The 23,409-nt window shown below is 36.8% G+C and overlaps 1 protein-coding gene and 1 pseudogene across 1 annotated transcript; both read right to left on the bottom strand.

Annotated features, from left to right (window-relative positions):
- Positions 1 to 1,614: 1,614 nt before the first annotated feature.
- On the bottom strand, positions 1,615 to 10,811 carry LOC125270422 (annotated as a pseudogene).
- A 3,918-nt stretch (positions 10,812 to 14,729) lies between these two features.
- On the bottom strand, positions 14,730 to 20,815 carry LOC125275065 (cytochrome P450 2K1-like). Its single transcript, XM_048201737.1, has 9 exons — positions 19,841 to 20,815; positions 19,596 to 19,758; positions 17,366 to 17,515; positions 17,124 to 17,284; positions 16,849 to 17,028; positions 15,806 to 15,947; positions 15,533 to 15,717; positions 15,309 to 15,450; positions 14,730 to 15,226 (listed from the first exon to the last, which is right to left on the bottom strand). The coding sequence occupies exons 1-9, from the start codon at positions 20,198 to 20,200 to the stop codon at positions 15,039 to 15,041; spliced, it is 1,671 nt and encodes a 556-aa protein (XP_048057694.1). The 5' UTR covers positions 20,201 to 20,815; the 3' UTR covers positions 14,730 to 15,038.
- Between the last annotated feature and the right edge of the window lie 2,594 nt (positions 20,816 to 23,409).

Consider the following 23,409-nt stretch of genomic DNA (forward strand, 5'->3'; position numbering starts at 1 on the left):
CTGAACTGTGACACACAGAGATACTGCGACCTTTATTAAACTTCAAACTAGTGCAATCTCTCGTCTACTGCAATTTATATTGGGCAATCTATGTGTTTATACAGATTATAATTTTTAGAATCAAACATATAGACTATGACTATGAAAGAAATATGTAAATCATCTACCAGATGGGCTTTACTACACTATATAGAGTGTTAACATTATCAAACAAATTTTACTAAACTTTTTTTTTTTTCATAAGGAACTGAAATGAAAATTCTCTATTATTTAATCAAATATTTCAACACTTCACATTTATTGGTTTCACTTAAAAATGCTATTGTATGCTCTATTATATATTTTATATGATATAAGCTTTACAATAACTCAATTAGACACACAAATTAAGAAAAAGTTCACAAGTGCATCTCTCACCTCTGTCACACTTCAACCTGGAGTGACTTCAGACCTGATTAGGCAATGCAAAATTTCATCAGAGGGTTTAGGATGTAAAACCATGTGCCATGTACACTAACTGGGCCTGTCAATCAAATTAGCTTTCAAAAAAGGGTGTTAAATGCAACCAATCATACACTCTTAAAAATAAAGTTTCTTAATTGGCATTGATGGTTCCAGGAAGAACCCTTAATATTCATGGAATTTTTCCATTCCACAAAAGGTTCTTTAGAGTGGATCAAGGTTCTTTAGATTTTTAAATGTTCTTCACAGTAGAAAAAAAGGTTCTGTTCACTTAAAGGTTCTTTGGGGAATCAAAACTTGTTCTTCTATGGCAGGGGTGAGGAAGTTCAGTCCTAGAGAGCCGCTGTCCTGCAGAATTTAGCTCCAACCTTAATCAAACACACCTGAACAAGCTAATCAAGCTCTTCAGGATTACTAAGGTTACGCAGGTGAGGTTTTTTTTTTTTTCAGGGTTGGAGCTACACTCTGCAGGACAGCGGCTCTCTAGGACCAAACTTTTAAGAATGTATATTAATTGTGCACAATTAGGATAACTCAACTTCTAATCGGAAACACTTCCAGTATCTTTTAAAGGTTTTGTGTGCAGTGAAACTCTACTGCATTTTGGTGAAAATTCATCTGCCACAAACGCCGGTGAAGTTTCCTCAATCGACCACCAGAGGTCTCACTCGCCTGGGTATTATCATTGGACTACATTACCCAAAAGCCCACATACTTGGATTGATTACTGTGGTTCTGTTCCATATTTCTCAGACTATTTAAGCCCTGTGTGTGCTTTTTTGCCCTGGCTACATTATTATTTCCTATGTTGTTCTGCCTGTGTTTGACTTTGCCTTGGATTACCTTTGTATGAATCTGGACTATTTTCCTGGACTATTTCTACCCTGATCCTCTGCCTGTTATGACTACATTTACTGTGATTTACAGTAAATATGCTTCTGATATTGTTGTTTGTCCTTCTCTTGCACATGCAAATTTGATTTACACTTGCAATCGTATGTACACTTTCACAAATCTTACCCTGCGCATGCAAATTTTTTAGGCATCATTTCACCCTCATACCAGTCACACTGATGGCATTCCCAATAGCATAAACACCAATACCGTTTCTCTGCTTGGATATAACTGAGAAGCAAAATTATATTAACCAAAAAAATGTTTATTTGCATGTTTTATTTCTTTAAATTTAATCTTATCTTACAGTTGTGCCTTTTGAGTAATCTTTTATAAGGAGGCTATACTTTTGTGTGAAAACAACATACGTTTTTTTAATGATCTTTTTGACTACAATTTTTTTTTTAAAATAAACACAATATGCACCTGCTGCTCAAGATGTGCAATAAAAGTCAGAAGTGATTTTGGTTTGTGGAGTTATTTGCATACAACATGTGGATTTGCTCAGAACAAGTAAAATCATGCCAGTTCTTATTTAAAATGAAGTAAAATGTGTTGCTTCTGTTTTGATCATCCAGTATCAGGAGCGTCTGATCGCACACAGCTTGTGTGGGGATGGATTCAACGTGACTCCGACTACTCCTTTGAGATTCAGATCATCTCCAGACACTCCAGGTGGAGTTGTGAAGCGGTAGCTCTGAAGGATGGAAGTGAAGAACAGGAAGAGCTCCATCCTGGCCAAACTCTCTCCCAAACAAACCCTTCGGCCTAAGAGAGAAGTGAGAGACTGTTTAATTTCAGTAAGTCAAATGATTATTTCCTCAAAACACTGGGAGCTCAGATATGAGCATACCTGCAGAAAAGGGCATGAAAGCATCTCTCTTGACAAACTGGCCCTTCTCGTCTAGGAAGTGTTCTGGGTAAAAGCTGTTTGGTTTCTCCCATTCATTTGGATCCTTCAGAACAGACGTCAGGAGAGGAATGACAGGAGTACCCTAGAAAATGGAGAAAAGACGATGTTCAAGATGCACATGTTATCTTTTCTAGGCCTACATGTTTACTCTTCTGACAGACCTTTTTGATGAAGTATCCATTGAAGTGAACGTCACAGCTGGTCTTATGAGGGAGACTCATGGGCGCTATGTTGGCCAGTCTCTGAGTTTCATGAATCACAGCATCTGTATACGGTAATTTCTTTCTATCTTCCACCACTGGCTGACGTCCACCAATCACTCGGTCAATCTCCTCTTGAACTCGATCTGCACACAAATGCAACATACGTTTGTTCCTTTGGACACTATTGGATTCAGCATTGAGGAAAATCTCTTGGCATTACTGTGTTTTTACCCTGTATATGAGGGTATTTGGCCATGAGCATCAAAGCCCAGCGCAGAGTCGTTCCTGTTGTGTCAGTACCAGCGACAAACAGATTTCCTACCGTCACAAAAAGATTCTCCTGGTGAAAGTACGAGTCCTTCTTACAGGATTGCTGACAAGTACAAAAAGCACAAATGCATTTTTTTGTACTAAAATAATGAGTAAACCAAAATGTTGCAAAGTGCTTAACTGATAATAATACTTTCAGAATGCACATGCAAACAGAAAAGTTTTTTTTTTCTCAATTATTGAGCAGTTTGAACTGTTATATATGTGTGTTTATATATGTATGTATGTATGTATGTATCATGGCTGGTTGAAGCAGAGATGAAAAGAGCAGGATCTAATTGCAGCAGTTAACAAACTCAAAAAACTATTTCAAAAAACAAGAAAATAAAAACAATGCACGAAATGAGAAACAGGTGCAGTGCATTAATCAAATAATGAATGATCATCATAAAAAAAGCTAACAAAGGAAACAGAACAGAAAACCAAGAATGCAACTGAAACGCAGACAAAAAGTGAATATTTTTTACTAAATTAAAAGTGACAAACTTTTCATTTAAGTAATGTGTTAATAAATGTTAAAATTAACATCAACTAAGATTAATAAATGTTTTAGAAGTATTTTTCATTGTTAGTTCATGTTAACTAATGTTTACAAATGGAACCTAAAGGCCCTGATATATGACAAAGTTCTTTTTTGTGCTTCATTTAGGGGTAAAAAGAAGTTCAAAGACGTGAGCAGCGATATACTGTTAGCAAACATCCAAGGCCATTCACTCTGCTGAGAGCGACATTTAGATGAATATAGGGCTTTTCACACTGCGCTTAACCCCGGGTTATCATCGTTCTAAACACCGCTTTAACCCCCGCGTAAAGGAACATTTCACACTTGTATTTATGAAACCCTGCTCCAGAGCAGGGTTAGCACCACTTTTGCTGTGTTAACCCCGCACTGCTGTGCCAAACTTGTTCAGTGTGAATCGATGCGGTGTTAGAATGTTACAGCTAGATGCTTAGCAACAGACAACCAATCACATGCCTCATATTTGCCTGCTTTGGACAGTCACAGAAACATTGTATATAAACAATAAATTAAGTGTTTGAGAGGAAAAATGAGAACGTGACAATTTGAGTGAAGAAGAGACCATTTAATTCTTACCTTTATAGTCCGAAATGTCCATTCAGTATAAATTCAATAGTACAGTCGGCAATATGAGGATGCGCAATGAGCCTTTATTTAAACAGGTTGCGTTCTGCGTTTATCCAATCAATGACACTGACACCACAAGTAAGAACATTAACCCAGGGTTTAGGAATCTAAAGGTGTGAAACGTCAGCTTATGAATACCCAGGAATAATTGTTAACCCCGGGTAAATTATGAGCAATGTGAAACATTGTGCACACCTACCTATACATGATCACCACAGACCAATAGTAGTACAAAAGTGTTTACCAGCAGTAATGAAAAAGTTCACTTGGAAAAATTGCTTTGGCAAGCTGTTTCGATCTCCCAAAACAAACTTTGTTTTTGAAATTATGTCACATCAGTTTTTTCTTCGATTTCGGTTGAAGTGTATTGTGGCCTTTATTGTAAAATGTCGCCAAATACACTGCTAAAAAAAATTAAAGGAACACTTTTTAAGCACCAAGTCAGTTATTGATCTGGTCAGTTCAGTAGCAGAGGGGGTTGTTAATCAGTTTTATCTGCTTTGGTGTTAATGAAATTAACAACAAGTGCACTAGATGGGCAACAATGAGACGACCCCCAAAACAGGAATGGTTTTACAGGTGGAGGCCACTGACATTTTGTTTTTTTCTCCTCTTTGCTGACTGTTTTTCACTAGTTTTGCATTTTGCTAGGGTCAGTGTCACTACTGGTAGTATTAGGCGATACCTGGACCCTACAGAGGTTGCACAGGCAGTCCAACTCCTCCAGGATGGCACATCAATATGTGCCATTACCAGAAGGTTTGCTGTGTCTCCCAGCACAGCCTTAAAAGCATGGAAGAGATTCCAGGAGACAGGCAGTTACTCTAGGAGAGCTGGACAGGGCTGTAGAAGGTCCTTAACCCATCAGCAGGACCGGTGTCTGCTCCTTTGAGCAAGGAGGAACAGGATGAGCACTGCCAGAGCCCTACAAAATGACCTCCAGCAGGCCACTAGTGTGAATGTCTCTGACCAAACATTCAGAAACAGACTTCATGAGGGTGGCCCGAGGGCCCAACACCCTTTAGTAGGCCCTGTGCTCACTACCCGGCACTGTGGAGCTCGATTGGCATTTGCCATTGAACACCAGAATTGGAAGGTCCGCCACTGGTGCCCTGTGCTTTTCACAGATGAGAGCAGGTTCACCCTGAGCATGTGACAGACGTGAAATGGTCTGGAGAAGCCGTGGAGAACGTTATGCTGCCTTTAACATTGTTCAGTATGACCGGTTTGGTGGTGGGTCAGTGATGGTCTGGGGAGGCATATCCATAGAGGGACGCACAGACCTCTACAGGCTAGACAATGGCACCCTGACTGCCATTAGGTATTGGGATGAAATCCTTGGACCCATTGTCAGACCCTACGCTAGTGGCATGAGTCCTGGGTTGCTCCATTGTCAGGCATGCATATAAGCACATGGGGGCCATACAAACTACTGAGTACCATTTTGAGTTGCTGTTATGAAATTTCAGCAAAATGGACTAGCCTACTGCATTAACCCTTAAATGCATGACTGTTTCGCCAATCATTCTTACATATTTGGGTCTTTATCGACCCGGATCTATATCTAACACGGAAGGATCTCTACCTGTCGTGATAACATAAAACTCCTCTGATATTAGAGTAACAATTACAGAAGAATAAAATAAAGCATATTTTGTTACCTTTTGGAGCTTGAAAGGGCTTCGTTTGAGCAGATGTTTTATGCCATCATCACTGTCCTCGTCAGAGCTCATTCCCCAGTAAATTCAGCAAATAATAGGCTAGTTTTATGTTTAAGGTCACAAATACGAGCCCATTCACAATCTCAAATGTATTCTCAAAACTATATAATTTTCAACATCTTCAAAATCAATATTTCGATCGCTAACAGCTTCACCAGGTCCATCCAGTAACAGTTACAGTCATATTTGATACTGTTCAGTACTTGCTCTGCAGTAAATCGCTTAGCTATTTCATGTTTTTCTTATTATTTCGTTTTTTTGTCTGAATGAGTCGTCACTTCATCATTGTGTATCAGACTTTGCCACCTTGTGGAATAAAGGTGAATTCCACTTATTCCATCATCTAAGATTCAGTTATTGTTGTGCAGAAAAAATATACGTACACTCATACACACCTCGGGTCGTTAGTGACCCTATATAATTTTTACAAAAAATTAATACAAAAATAGGCATTTTTTTATAATTTTATCATTTTTTTTCTTGTTATATTCTTTATAATGAATTGATTGAGGAATACCAAGAAGGTTGATGTCTAACTTTAAAAAAATGAACGAGGAGGAGGGTAGTGAATGACGACCCGGGTCACTAAAGACCCGAGGTATGCATTTAAGGGTTAATTTTTTCACTTTGATTTTCAGGGTGTCTTTGAATTCAGCCCTCTGTAGGTTGATAATTTTCATTTCCATCAAACGATGTGACATCCTTTTGTTCCTAACACATTACCCATTCCATATCAGTATAGATATCCAGCATGATATGATATTTTTCCCCATTGAGATCTGATGCATTTTCAAAGTGTTCCTTTATTTTTTTTTTGTGCATATTTAGTGTATGTTTAGTTTTAGCAACTTTTGTGCATATTTTATTTTCATTTAATAACTATGCTTAATAATTAAATAAATAATTAAATAAATCATTGTGTTTAACAATCAAAGCTGATGATTATTTTTTACTTTCTCCTGGATTTCTATGCAATAAGGTGATTTCTGTACCTCTTCACTCTGTTTGCGGATGAGAAAGGAGTCGACAAACCTCTGCGGTCCTGTGGATTCAGAGTCTCCAGCAGCCCATTGATCAACCTCGTCATCTCCGCTCGACTTTTCAACACATTTCTTAAAATAATCCTTCTGCTGTTGAGGAGTGGACCCAACCATGGAAATATATTATTAAGCTACAAGTACACATAGAGAAAAAAATGCATGTATTAATTAAAAAAAAAAAAAAATGAAATCACCAAACATGTCTCTTTAACATAAGGTAAAACATACTTCCATACCATCATAGTAGCCGATCCACCGACCCGAACATTTTCATTTGCCCTGTCGACCATTTCTGTGAATCGAGGGTCTGTGTATTCAAATCTGCTGCCGTACACAATAGATGAGATGATGTTTGACACAGCGTAGTTCACAGGCTGTGTTGTGTCGAAGGCTTTCCCTGTGAAGAGCAAACAAAATGTCTCTCAATGGATCTGTAAGAGCATGATTGCAGATGTCCATAAATGTGTTTCAGCGTGTACCTTCAAACTTATCAAACTCTCTTTTCAGATACTGAATTTCCTCTATGATTTGTCTTCACTTCCTCTTTTGCCCATCCCGAAGTCCCGCAGATTGCTGAGAGCGAATCGCCGCATCTCTTTCCAGTTCTCTCCATTGGAAAAGAGGATTCCTGATCAACACAAAACCACCTTACTATGAGTCTCAGCAACAACACAAGCACAAAATGATTACTTACTGAGTTAGACATGCATTAACCTTAGACCTTTGGGGTTTATAGTGTCAGTTTGCTTATAAGCATTATATGTCAAGTTAATAAGTGATAAGTCATTTCACAAATTCATGAATTTATATGTTATTTTAAAAAATGTAAAAAACAATTTTGTCACCAAATATTGCTGGGAATCCACATATACACCTTGATTAAAACACATTTTCAAGACATTTTTAGGTTTTCATGGTTAAAGTAGATGATTTATCACCAAATTTTTGTTCACTACCAAATGCATGTTTACAATGAGCTCATATTAGAGTAAAATTTAATGAAAACCATTTTTTTTACATCAGTATATAAACCCAATTGAGTGCTTTACATTGGCCTGGAGAGGCCATGAGGAACTTAAAGGTTATGCAACATGTCGCTTACAGATAGTTTTGTACATTACATTTTAGTACATTCGAGTTGGAAAAAAAGATAAAGAATCCTGCCATGTTCATCGTTCGTTATCTTGAAACCAGGTGCAATATTTCTGTCGCCAAACTCTTCTGCATAGTTCACAAGAGCTTCTTTGACGGTTTTGTACCCAACTAAGACCACAGTTTTTTCTGGGACCCAAAAACACTTGGAATATGTTTCCATAGGTTTTGGACAGCTGGAGGACACAGAGAAAGACATTTACAAACAAATCTAAAAATGTTAGGCTACTATTCATTTTAATTGTATCAAGTTTTCACCTCACAAAAGGTGTCAAAGGGTCTCTTGAGGTCAAGGGTCAGCAGGTTTCCCAGCAGCGGCAGTGGTTTGGGTCCAGGTGGCTCTTTCCCATCTTTCTGAGATCTGGATCCAGAGGAAAGCAGGTACAAAACCAGAATCAACAGCAAGGCACCCAGAACTGTACCTGTGCTGAGAAACTGCAGAAGTGACTCGAATACAGCCATTTTCTCTCTAAGCTTCTGAACTGATGCACTCACACATTTATAGCTGCTATGTAAGGGAGGGACCTCATGTGATCCTAAACAAACTATAAAAATCCATGAGATCCACTCATACACACCTCGGGTCGTTAGTGACCCTATATAATTTTTACAAAAAATTAATACAAAAATAGGCATTTTTTTATAATTTTATCATTTTTTTTCTTGTTATATTCTTTATAATGAATTGATTGAGGAATACCAAGAAGGTTGATGTCTAACTTTAAAAAAATGAACGAGGAGGAGGGTAGTGAATGACGACCCGGGTCACTAAAGACCCGAGGTATGCATTTAAGGGTTAATTTTTTCACTTTGATTTTCAGGGTGTCTTTGAATTCAGCCCTCTGTAGGTTGATAATTTTCATTTCCATCAAACGATGTGACATCCTTTTGTTCCTAACACATTACCCATTCCATATCAGTATAGATATCCAGCATGATATGATATTTTTCCCCATTGAGATCTGATGCATTTTCAAAGTGTTCCTTTATTTTTTTTTGTGCATATTTAGTGTATGTTTAGTTTTAGCAACTTTTGTGCATATTTTATTTTCATTTAATAACTATGCTTAATAATTAAATAAATAATTAAATAAATCATTGTGTTTAACAATCAAAGCTGATGATTATTTTTTACTTTCTCCTGGATTTCTATGCAATAAGGTGATTTCTGTACCTCTTCACTCTGTTTGCGGATGAGAAAGGAGTCGACAAACCCTCTGCGGTCCTGTGGATTCAGAGTCTCCAGCAGCCCATTGATCAACCTCGTCATCTCCGCTCGACTTTTCAACACATTTCTTAAAATAATCCTTCTGCTGTTGAGGAGTGGACCCAACCATGGAAATATATTATTAAGCTACAAGTACACATAGAGAAAAAAATGCATGTATTAATTAAAAAAAAAAAAAAAATGAAATCACCAAACATGTCTCTTTAACATAAGGTAAAACATACTTCCATACCATCATAGTAGCCGATCCACCGACCCGAACATTTTCATTTGCCCTGTCGACCATTTCTGTGAATCGAGGGTCTGTGTATTCAAATCTGCTGCCGTACACAATAGATGAGATGATGTTTGACACAGCGTAGTTCACAGGCTGTGTTGTGTCGAAGGCTTTCCCTGTGAAGAGCAAACAAATGTCTCTCAATGGATCTGTAAGAGCATGATTGCAGATGTCCATAAATGTGTTTCAGCGTGTACCTTCAAACTTATCAAACTCTCTTTTCAGATACTGAATTTCCTCTATGATTTTGTCTTCACTTCCTCTTTTGCCCATCCCGAAGTCCCGCAGATTGCTGAGAGCGAATCGCCGCATCTCTTTCCAGTTCTCTCCATTGGAAAAGAGGATTCCTGATCAACACAAAACCACCTTACTATGAGTCTCAGCAACAACACAAGCACAAAATGATTACTTACTGAGTTAGACATGCATTAACCTTAGACCTTTGGGGTTTATAGTGTCAGTTTGCTTATAAGCATTATATGTCAAGTTAATAAGTGATAAGTCATTTCACAAATTCATGAATTTATATGTTATTTTAAAAAATGTAAAAAACAATTTTGTCACCAAATATTGCTGGGAATCCACATATACACCTTGATTAAAAACACATTTTCAAGACATTTTTAGGTTTTCATGGTTAAAGTAGATGATTTATCACCAAATTTTTGTTCACTACCAAATGCATGTTTACAATGAGCTCATATTAGAGTAAAATTTAATGAAAACCATTTTTTTACATCAGTATATAAACCCAATTGAGTGCTTTACATTGGCCTGGAGAGGCCATGAGGAACTTAAAGGTTATGCAACATGTCGCTTACAGATAGTTTTGTACATTACATTTTAGTACATTCGAGTTGGAAAAAAAGATAAAGAATCCTGCCATGTTCATCGTTCGTTATCTTGAAACCAGGTGCAATATTTCTGTCGCCAAACTCTTCTGCATAGTTCACAAGAGCTTCTTTGACGGTTTTGTACCCAACTAAGACCACAGTTTTTCTGGGACCCAAAAACACTTGGAATATGTTTCCATAGGTTTTGGACAGCTGGAGGACACAGAGAAAGACATTTACAAACAAATCTAAAAATGTTAGGCTACTATTCATTTTAATTGTATCAAGTTTTCACCTCACAAAAGGTGTCAAAGGGTCTCTTGAGGTCAAGGGTCAGCAGGTTTCCCAGCAGCGGCAGTGGTTTGGGTCCAGGTGGCTCTTTCCCATCTTTCTGAGATCTGGATCCAGAGGAAAGCAGGTACAAAACCAGAATCAACAGCAAGGCACCCAGAACTGTACCTGTGCTGAGAAACTGCAGAAGTGACTCGAATACAGCCATTTTCTCTCTAAGCTTCTGAACTGATGCACTCACACATTTATAGCTGCTATGTAAGGGAGGGACCTCATGTGATCCTAAACAAACTATAAAAATCCATGAGAAGAGGGTTGGTATGATTACATCAGCATGTAGGTCAAAGATGAAAAAGGGTTCTCAAGCATCAAAACAATAAGTGTAATAAAGCTTTGAATTGTGGTTGTTGTTTTTTAATACATCAGAATGGGTACTGTTTTATTTGTTTGTTTTATTCTGAGCAAAAATTAAATTTCATAAATTTTTACCATGATTTACAAGAAGACACCCACTAAAATTAAACCTTAAAAGTAGACGTTTTACTTGCATTTAATGTGCTTTCTATGTAAATAAAATCACTTTTTTAAAAATATAAAATCTTGTTAAAACTAGACAATAACAGTATTCAAGCAACAAAGCCTTAAAAGCAAAAAATCAGGTATAACACACCCTTTGCTCCAATTCTATTTCATTTCTATTTATTTTCGGTTTATATATTCACTAAATATTGTTATATTGTCTATACTCCCAACAATGCACAACAAAGCAGGTCTGACCTGTGACACACAGAGATACTGCGACCTTGATCAAACGTCAGATTAACACAATCTGCAACTTTATATCGGGCCATCTATGTGTTCAGATGAGTAACACTGATATTGACACTTTTTGATATTGATATTAAAAATTATTATTATTTTAATATTTCAATACTTTACATGTATATTTTCAGCTTTAAAACACTATCATGAGCTCAATTTTCATTCTGTTTATCTTGATGTACTAAAATAACTCAAACTGAAAAATGTAAAAAAAAAAAAAAACTTTAGACCAAAAAATGACAACAAAATAACTAAAGCTTTAACTAAAATTAAAATAAAACACAGAAAATACAAAGTAATATATTATCTCAATGATACTAACACTGGTGCAGTCTCAGTGTTAAAGGGTTAGTTTGAGGTGAGATTGTGTACAAGGTCACATATTTGAATGTGAGACCAGACTATGAAAGAAATATATTATCTACCAAACGAGCTTTAATACACTATTTTATGTCACATATTAATATCTTATCATAATATCATTTTCATAACGAACAAATGAAAATTCTCTTTAAAATGCTTATTTAATCTTGACACCAGAATAAAATAAATATATTTCAACACTTCACATTTATTTGTTCGACTTTAAAATGCTATTATAACGCTCTTATTTATCTTTTTGACTCAATCAGAACACAAATTTCACATCTCATCTCTGTCACACTTCAACCTGGAGTGACCTCAGATCTGCTTTCACAGACATGATTAGGCAATGCAAAGTTTCATCCGAGAGTTTAGTAAACCGCGTGTCATGTACACTAATGGCCCAATCAAATAAGCTCTCAAAGATGGATCTGTTCAGAGGTTCGCAAATGCAACCAATCATACACCTGACAATAAAGGTTGTTTACTGGCATTGATGGTTCCATGAAGAACCTTTAACATACATGGAATCTTTCCATTCCACAAAAGGCTCTTTAGAGTGGAAAAAAGGTTCTTTAGATTTTTAAAATGTAGGAAAAAAATGGTTCTGTTCACTGAAAGATTCTTTGGGGGACTAAAACTTGTTCTTCTATGGCATCAGTATAGCAATATGGCATAACTCAACTTCTAAACAGAAAACACAATCATTGCGAGATAGTTCTGGAAGGTCATTAAATGTTTATGACTGAATTAAATGACTCAGGCATTTCAGAATGACCAAACCAACATTTGAGATGCTGTGAGATGAGATTGGTCCGCTGGTTAGTCTAGTTATCCAATCACATCCTTTGTTGAGGCAAAGTAACATGAGTTTTTGGTTGCACATTGAGGGATTTATTTAGTAAATGTGTTTCCACCGTAGTTTGCATATGTCTTCTTATTAAAAGGATCCACCTCAATTGAGCGCATGCATTTTTTAAGCACCTTTTTAGAATGTATGCACATCTTGGCATTTCCAAATAACGGGGGTAAGATGGAGTAAGAAGAATGTATAAATTACTTTTGATATAATTAGGGCCCGAGCACCAATGGTGTGAGGACCCTATTGTAATTGCTCAGCCAATTATTCTCCTCTGAAATTAATTGCATTATTGAGGGCCTAAACATGCTCAAAATCTCATGAAACTTTGCACACGCGTCAGAAGTGGTGAAAATTGACATCTGATATGGGTTTTAGAATTAGGTGGGGCAAAATAGCTCAATAGCGTCACCTTTAAAATTTCAATTAGGTGCACTTTGCGCTACGTTTCAAGTACAAGTATGAAATTCAGTAGACATGTAACAGGCCAATACCTACAAAAAAGCCCCTGAGTGCAAAATCTGAAAACCCAACAGGAATTTCCAGATGTTATACTTTAATGAACTCCTCCTAGAGCTTTTATTAGATCAACATCATATTTGGTTAATCTAATCTAAAGGCCTTGTGATGCTGAATTGTGAAGATCTTGATTTTTCGCTGAAGGGCGTGTCAGTTATATTCAGTTATAGTAATAGCGCCACCCACTGGCAACAGGAATGGATGTGTTTAACACTGTGATGCACTACTAGCAACATACTAAAATGTGCAATTGAGTGCTAAACATGCAACGTACATTCTGAAACATGCTAGCAACACTTAGCTGAGTGCTAAAGCATGCTATTATCATCATGAAACAGGAAGTTGTTGTAACTCGAGTGTGGGAACCGTGGACGAACCAGACAAATGAATCGTTCAGATGATTCTTTCAAAACATAATTCAAGAAACCCAAACTCAGAGAATCTAATTTTCGGCTCCAGCCCGTCTACAGAACAACCCCCTGCTAGGAACTTTTATGGCACCCATACTTCCTGACTGAAGGAAAGTAGGCAAACACAATTTAAGCCCAAGAAGATAAAGAGTATTTGATCTCCAGATCAAAAGAGACAGAAACAATGCAGGCCTGTTTCTCTGAGTGACCTAACTTCACAAAAAAACCCACAGAGACTATTTCTACAACTAAAACTCCATCAAATTGTTCTAAACCATTTGAAACGGACTCATCAAACATCTTTTAACTGCATACATTTTATATCATGTCTATACATGCTACATGTGACCAGTCGTGTTTTAGAACACCCACAACTCATGTAACTGTGTAACTATTGAATGGTTGAATGAAAGTATTTCTTGTCTGATATGTATTTAAATCTCTTTTTTTCATTCAAATCATGGCTTGAATAAAATCTGTGCAAAATGCATCATATTCCATTTAATAGAAATCATGTCTAAACGGTACTCTCTGCCGAGACCGGCAATTCCAGAGGCCTGAAGTAAAACTCAGTTTATGATTGGGGCAGAGAAAAGCCACCTTTGAAAAAAAAACAATACCTGATTGGCCAAAACTCCTCAAAGAGGTGGGACAAACACCTACGTTTAAATAGTCACATCACAAGACAAAGACATGAACAAAGACAAGACTACAGGCCGGAACACACCAAGCCGACGGCGACGAACTAGTGGTGACGAAAGCAGACTGCGGGGTTGGTTCACGTCGGCAATGTCTGGGTCCAAAGTTGCCCTGACACACCAAACCGACGCTCGACACCCGACGGCCAAGTAACACGTCAGTTCTGCGCCTGCGCGAGATGAAATGCCTTTCCGTACAAGCAGGTGGCAGTAGGTGAATGGCCAATCAGAATGATCAGAGAATGTAAAGGTCATGGGTGTCCTCAGGTGTCATAAATTGAGGACACGGAGGCATGCGCTTTCTAAAACCCTTGATGCTCGACATGATTTGTCTTCTCAACACGCACTACAAACAAACGGCTCATGAAGACAAAAAAACTACAGTGTAACTCTGGCACCCCTTTATACTCCGCATGTGTATGTGTTTCATACACCAGTCATGCTGATGGCATTTGCCATAGTATAAACATTAAGACACAGTGTCGATGTTCCACTTTGAACGGGAACCCTTTTTCTGCATAGATGAGAATATGTATGTGAGAAACAAAATGATATTAACCAAAAAAATATTTTTTAGAAAATATGTTTATTTGGATGTTTTATTTTTTCTTCATACAGTTGTGCGTTTAAGTAATCTTGTATAATAATGCTATACTTTGTATGAAAATAACATACGTTTTTTTAATTATCTTTTTTACTACAAAAAAAATTAACACACAATATGCACCTGCTGTTTAAGACATTTTATGCAATAAAAGTCAGAAGTGAGTTATAGTGAGTTATTTGTATACATTTTAAAAATTTACACAAGTAAAATCATGCCTGTTCTTATTTAAAATGAGGTAAATGTGTTGTTTCTGTTTTGATCATCCAGTATCAGGAGCGTCTGATCACACACAGCTTGTGTGGGGATGGATTCAATGTGATTCCCACTATTCCTTTGAGATCCAGATCATCTCCAGACACTCCAGGTGGAGTTGTGAAGTGGTAGCTCTGAAGGAGGGAAGTGAAGAACAGGAAGAGCTCCATCCTGGCCAAACTCTCTCCCAAACAAACCCTTCGGCCTGAGAGAGAAGTGAGAGACTGTTTAATTTCAAGTCAAATGATTATTTCATCAAAACACTGGGAGCTCAGATTTGAGCATACCTGCAGAAAAGGGCATGAAAGCATCTCTCTTGACAAACTGGCCCTTCTCGTCTAGGAAGTGTTCTGGATAAAAGCTGTTCGGTTTCTCCCATTCATTTGGATCCTTCAGAACAGACGTCAGGAGAGGAACTACAGTGGTACCCTAGAAAATGGAGAAAAGACGATGTTCAAGATGCACATGGTATCTTTTCTAGGCCTTATACCCATTTATTCTTCTGACAGACCTTTTTGATGAAGTATCCGTTGAAGTGAATGTCACAGGTGGTTAAATGGGGCAGACTCATGGGCGCTATGTTGGCCAGTCTCTGAGTTTCATGAATCACAGCATCTGTATACGGTAATTTCTTTCTGTCTTCCACCACTGGCTGACGTCCACCAATCACTCGGTCAATCTCCTCTTGAACTCGATCTGCACACAAATGCAACATACGTTTGTTCCTTTGGACACTATTGGATTCAGCATTGAGGAAAATCTCTTGGCATTACTGTGTTTTTACCCTGTATATGAGGGTATTTGGCCATGAGCATCAAAGCCCAGCGCAGAGTCGTTCCTGTCGTGTCAGTACCAGCGACAAACAGATTTCCTACCGTCACAAAAAGATTCTCCTGGTGAAAGTACGAGTCCTTCTTGCAGGATTGCTGACAAGTACAAAAAAGCACAAAGCACAATTTTTTTTTATACTAAAATAATGAGTAAACCAAAATGTTGCAAAGTGCTTAACTGATAATAATACATTCAAAATGCACATGCAAACAGAAGTTTTTTCCTATATATATATATATAGAGAGAGAGAGAGAGAGAGAGATTCACAAATTCAAAAATAACAATAATACTCATGATATTCAAATTGCAAAAAACACAAACAACCAACTTTTGTCGACAAACATGGAACAAAGACTAACAGAAAACAAAACAATGCACAAAATGAGAAACAGGTGCAGTGCATTAATCAAACAAACAATGAATGACCATTGTAGCAAATGCTAACAAAGTAAAAAGAACAAGAAACAGTTCAAAACAACTGAAAAACAGACAAACATTACTATATAGTAACACTTTACAATAAGGTCCCATTAGTTAACATTAGTTAGTTAGCATTAACATAAACTAACAATGTCTTGTTCATTGTTAGTTCATGTTTAGTTCATGTTAACCTGTGTCTTATCAAATAATAATAACAAATAACTTTTAATTTGAGTAATTTGTCAATAAATGTTGAAATTAACATCAACTAAGATTAATAAATGCTTTAGAAGTATTTTTCATTATTAGTTCATGTTAAATAATGTTTACAAAAGGAATCTAAAAGCCCAGATATAGTCATGGCAAAGTTTTTTTTCATACTTCACTTAGGGGTAAAAAGAAGTTCGAACACGTGAGCAGCGATATACTGTTAGTAGCGATATACTTTTGTGCATATTTCATTTTCATTTAATAACCATGCTTAATAATTAAATAAATAACTCTGTTTAATTATCAAAGCTGATGATTACTTTTTACTTTCTTCTGTATTTCTATGCAATAGGGTGATTTCTGTACCTCTTCACTCTGTTTGCGGATGAGAAAGGAGTCGACAAACCCTCTGCGGTCCTGTGGATTCAGAGTCTCCAGCAGCTCATTGATCAACTTCATAATTTCTGCTTTATTTTTCAATATATTTCTTAAAACAATCCTTTTGCAGTTGAGAAGCGGACCCAACCATGGAAATATATTATAAAGCTACAAGTACACACAGAGAAAACAATGCATGTATTAATTAAAGAAAATGAAGCCACCAAAATGTCTCTTTAACAAAGTAGAACATACGTCCATACCATCATAGTAGCTGATCCACCAATCCGAACATTTTCATTTGCCCTGTCGACCATTTCTGTGAATCGAGGGTCTGTGTATTCAAATCTGCTGCCGTACACAATAGATGAGATGATGTTTGACACAGCGTAGTTCACAGGCTGTGTTGTGTCAAAGGCTTTCCCTGTGAAGAGCAAACAAATGTCTCTCAATGGATCTGTAAGAGCATGATTGCAGATGTCCATAAATGTGTTTCAGCGTGTACCTTCAAACTTATCAAACTCTCTTTTCAGATACTGAATTTCCTCTATGATTTTGTCTTCACTTCCTCTCTTGCCCATCCCGAAGTCCCGCAGGTTGCTGAGAGCGAATCGTCGCATCTCTTTCCAGTTCTCTCCGTTGGAAAAAACAATTCCTTATCAACACAAAACCACATTACTATGAGTCTCAGCAACAACACAAGCACAAAATGATTACTTACTGAGTTAGACATACATTAACCTTAGACCTTTGGGATTTATAGTGTCAGTTTGCTTATAAGCATTATATGTCAGGTTAATAAGCGACTAGTCATTGCACAAATTCATGAATTTATATGTTATTTTTAAAAAAAAAATGTAAAAAACAAGTTTGTCACCAAATCCACTTAAAGTACACACTTGATAAAAGACACATTTTCAAGTCAACCGAAAGGAATTTTTAGAATTTTGTTTTTCATGGTTAAAGTAAATGTTTCACCATCAAATGTTTTATGCATGCTTATAATTAGCTCATATTAGTGCCAAATTTATTGAAAACCATTTTTTTTTTTACCTAAGTAGTTAAACCCAGTTGAGTGCATTACAATGGCCTAAAGAGGCCATGAGGAACTTAAGGGTTTCCCAGATATCAAGCAACCATTGAGGCATTAAATCAATGTTAATGTGTCAACTTTAACCGCATTGAATCAACATCACTTTTGCACCTGCAAAGTTGAAATTTCAACAAAAAAAATCAATGGTAATGCACTGAATCAATGTTACAATGTGATGTTGGTTCAACAGCATGCTTGGACATTTTCATAGAAAATGAAACACAACAACTACAGCTGACTTTAAGCCACACAGCCTGAAATCAACTGAAAATAAAAGAAGACAATAAATCTCTCAAGATCTCAGCAGAGGAGGACTAAACAACTCAAAAAAGAGCATTACCAGATTCATTTATTACTAACCAGATTGTCTTTACTTCTGTCATTCATCTACAGAAGAATTAACAGAGGTTTACATGTTGATATATTATTGAAAATGTTTGGTCGTCATAATGGTGATCAGTGTTTCTTTTAGTTGGGCAGTTTGACTCTTGGATTTTTATGTGAGTTTGTATATAGTTTTCATCATCATAAACTAGAATAATTTATTAATCTTGTCCCTGACCAAAAGTGGTTATTTTTTATAAATAGATTATATTCACCAACAATACTGAACATTCTGAACTTAGATTTTAAATACATTTTGATTTTTTTTTTTTTTTTTTTTTTTTTTTTTTTTTGCATCAGCATATCAGCATCAGCATATGAATCTCAACAATGGTGACATGCTTCTTGCTGCAATGCATGAGTTTTATACTATGGTGGCTCCCAGCATGCACTGCAGCATGAAGCATGTCACCATTGTTGAGATTCAAATGCGGATTCTTGATGTCTGTGTGTGTCTAAAGATCTTTTTTTCCCTTAATGTATTTTAAAAATCAAAATTCATTATGTCTGATCTGTGGCAAGAAAGTATTGTTGGTGAATATAATATATTAATAGCAAATAACCACTTTTGGTCAGGGATAAGATTAATAAACTACTTCACGATGATTAAAAACCATATCACCTGATCATCTTTAATTCTGGTTGCAACAAATTATGTGTTTGGGTAAACATTGTTACAAAGACCAAAACCTCACACAGAAAGCTAACTAAAGCCAAACTGCCCAACTAAAGGAAACACTGATCACCATAATGGTGACAAATAAAACATTAAAATACAAACCTCTGTTGATTCTCAAAAATAACTTCTGTAGATGAATGGCAGAAATAAAGTCAAACTGGTTAGTAATAAGTGAACTTCTCTTTTTGGAGTTGGTTAATCATCCTTTGCTGAGATCTTGAGAGATGTATTGTCTTATTCTATTTGCAGTTGATTTCAGGCTGTGTGGCTTTAAGTCAGTTGTAGTTGTTGTTTCATTTTCTGAGAGTGCAAGAATGATGTTGAATCACCGTCACATTGCAACATTGATTCAATGCCATTACCATTGATTTTGTTGAAATGTCAATAATTTTTTAACATTAATTTCAGGGTAAAAGTGATGTTGATTCAATGTAGTTACCGTTGACACATTAACACCGATTTAAGATTATTTAGATGGTTGCTTGCTATCTGAGTATGCAATAAGTGTAGCATTTACAGTTTGTTCTGTACATTAAGTTTTTGTATTTACTTGAGTTGGCAAAAAAGAAAGAATCCTACCATGTTCGTCGTTCAGAATCCTGAAACTAGGTCCAATATATCTGTCGCCAAACTCTTCTGCATAGTTCACAAGAGCTTCTTTGACAGTTTTGTACCCAACTAAGACCACAGTTTTTCTGGGACCCAAAAACACTTGGAATATGTTTCCATAGGTTTTGGACAGCTGAAGGACACAGAGAAAGACATTTACAAACAAATCTAAAAATGTTAGGCTACTATTCATTTTAATTGTATCAAGTTCTCACCTCACAAAAGGTGTCAAAGGGTCTCTTGAGGTCAAGGGTCAGCAGGTTCCCCAGCAGCGGCAGTGGTTTGGGTCCAGGTGGCTCTTTCCCATCTTTCTGAGATCTGGATCCAGAGGAAAGCAAATACAAAACCAGAAGTAACAGCAAGGCACCCAGAACTGTACCTGTGCTAAGAAACTGCAGAAGTGACTCGAATACAGCCATTTTCTCTCTAAGCTTCTGAACTGATGCACTCACACATTTATAGCTGCTATGTAAGGGAGGGACCTCATGTGATCCTAAACAAACTGTAAAAATCCATGAGAAGAGGGTTGGTATGATTACAACAGCATGTAGGTCAAAGACGAAAAAGGGTTCCATTATTAACCTTCTTCAGCTTATTCAAGACATTATTCAAGAAAAAAAACAGGCTTAACACAATCTTTGCTCCAATATTGTTGCATTAATATTAATAAAATAAGTATTTTTGTTTATATATGCACCACATTTTGTTATATTATCTGATGTCCCAGCAATGCACAGCAAACTGTGACACACAGAGGTACTGTGACCTTTATTAAACTTTAAACCAGCACAATATTCCTACACTTAATATGTAAACTTTTTATACACTATTATGAGCTCAATTATTTATTTTCTATATTGTAAGCCTTACAATAACTCAATCAGATGTGAACAGGGCTTTACGGTGCATGCACACTGGCGTGAAGCGAACAGAGCAGAGCGTTATCAGTTCATTCCTATGGAAGTTGAGCTTCACACTCTTTGCCATATTTTTTTTCAAATCCATTTTTTTTTTTTTTTTTTTGGAATGAACTGTAATGAAAATTCTCTTCTATGCTTTAATCTTGACACTAGTCAGGAATTAAAAATATATATTTTAACACATCACATGTATACATTTCACTTTAAAATGCCATTAGCTTTATTATTTGTCTTTTATATATTAAAAGCTTGTAACACTATAACAAGCTCACTATTATAATTCAATCAGACACACAAAGTTCACGAGTGCACCTCTCACCTCTGTCACACCTGGAGTGACTTCAGACCTGCTTTCATAGACATGATTAGGCAATGCAACATTTCATCAGAGGGTTTAGGATGTAAAACCATGTGTCACACTAGCATTTATTTATATAGCTCTTTATACAATACAGATTGTTTCAAAGCAGCCTAATCATGTCTGTGAAAGCAGGTCTGAAGTCACTCCAGGTGTGACAGAGGTGAGAGGTGCACTCGTGAACTTTGTGTCTGATTTAATTATTATAATGAGCTTGTTATAGTGTTATAAGCTTTTGAAAAGATAATGTTAAATAATGCAAACAGGATTCAATTCTGCTGTAAAGCAGCTCTAAAAAAGTAAATAGTGTCATTGTTCAGCTGAAGTCAGTTCAGTGTTGATTCAATTCCGTTCAATATCTGTGTAAAGTTCATCAATTGTGACCTGATCCAGCAAAATGAGTCACAGTGACCCAAATTTCAAAATTGAGATTTTATGGAAAGATGAGACAATAAGCTTTAAAATGATATCCTAGTAAAAGTCATACCTTGAATGGTTTTAAAGATATACCCATTTGAATTATGGTCGTCTGCTCTCTTTTTCCAATTGAAAACCTGAGAAAATCGCTTTTAAAATTTTTTGCCCGTTTTTTGTTGATATCTTTCAAAATCCATTGCATTTAAAGGGATAAACCATTTATTTTACTGCTTAATTTGACCAAAGACATTTATATATATATACAGCTATGGAAAAAATTAAGAGACCACTTAACATTGATTTCTGAACTTGGAGTGGTCTCTTAATTTTTTCCATAGCTGTATATATAAATGCTATAAACCAGGCTGGGGGTGAATTGTTATGACCACGGGCGATGCACGTGTGCATGAGCCGAACGCGTCTTTCCGCGCCCATGGCCAAATGAGTTTCTTTAAAGGGCTCGCGGGAGAAAGGGGAACACGGGGGCACCGCGATGCGACCGCAAAGGGCACTTTCACTTTCACGATCAAAGTGCATGCCACTGATAAGCATTGTAAATGCAGTATTACAGTATACATAGCCTACCAATTAAACGCGCAGTTATCATCTCGTGCGTCCTCCTCACTGGACTTTCGTTTCGCTTTCATATATCTCTTTTATAGATGCCATAAATGATTTTACCTTTCTAGATGTAAGTTAATTACCGAAATCAAAACAGTCCATAAACTATAAATCCTCACGAAAACTTCAGTCTAAAGGACTGTCTGAAGCTAATCTGACAGGAGGATAGGCTGGACCAATCGCGTGCCTGTCAGTCGAAACGGGGCTTCCCATTGATAAAAATCAGCGTTTATGTCAGTGTGTTTACATTTCTAAGCTTTTTGGTTCTATACAACGTGTAACACCATATTTTGAGAGCAGAGACGTTTCAGGGGATACCGGGAAATGCCCAGAAGTGACGAGAGGAGTTGAGAAGTTCATTTCCAGCGAATTTAGTAAAACCATGTCAAATTTAATAGCCATTTAAATACCTTTACTCAATTATCTGGACTACGAAACTTTGGGAGATTATTTTTGAAAGTCTGTTCTTTGAAATTAGTTTAAAAAATCGATTTTTTTCATTGTTTTTCCACATTATCGGCCCATATCTTGAAATAGAACGTTGCGACTTCCGACTCATTTCCCCAGAGCAGGTCACAATTATGGAATTAGATTAACTGACCCTTCACCGGGAATTTGATTGACAAGCAATCTAACCAATCATAACGCTGAATCCGCCATTTTGTCTGAAAGCAGTCAGGAGTTAGAAGATTAACCTTGGTGGATTTGAACTTGAAAAATGGTGTGTATTGACGTCTTTCCGCGTTTGAATTCCTGTTCATTCATGTTTATTTGATGCTATAAATGAACTAGTAGGAAGAGATGATCGGTTCACGAGCCGCTTGATCTGAGGCACTACAGCAATCTGTCACGACACATTAAAGAGCCACAAAATTATTTTTATTGTTTGAATTTCTTAAAAAATTACACAATTTGAAAGCTATTTTGTTTATATCATAAGTAACCTGCTCTGTCTTGTCTGTCAACGTGTTGTCAGTGTCCTCTTTGCTCCACAATGTATTTTTCACTACATGTGGCGTGATAGCTTGTCGAACAAAGAACTATGGAGGGCGGGTCTTTGCGAAGGGCCAATTAATCTTTAAACCAGTTCTGCACAAAACAGTGATGTCATTGTTCAGCTCAGTTCAGTTCTCATCCAGTGTCAGTGCAGTCAAATCATTAATACTATTGAATATCAAGTGTCCCAAACTAAGCAAGCCAGAGGAAACAATGGCAAGGAACAGGTGACAGAATGGGAAAACCTTGGGAGAAACCAGGATCAGTCGGAGGGCCTCCTCTGGCCAACAAATGAACACAGAGGTTTGATTCAGGCTACACCACAAGTCAGATGAATATGGACTGTATAACAAGATGACTAGACTAAAGCCCTGTTTACACCTGGTATTAAGATGCATTTTGGTCGATCGGATCAGAAGTAAATGAGGGAGACACATTACCGTTTACACCTGGTGTTTTAATTCATCTCTTT

This window comes from Megalobrama amblycephala, linkage group LG1 (assembly GCF_018812025.1).
Source record: "Megalobrama amblycephala isolate DHTTF-2021 linkage group LG1, ASM1881202v1, whole genome shotgun sequence".
Classification (NCBI taxonomy): Eukaryota; Metazoa; Chordata; class Actinopteri; order Cypriniformes; family Xenocyprididae; genus Megalobrama; species Megalobrama amblycephala.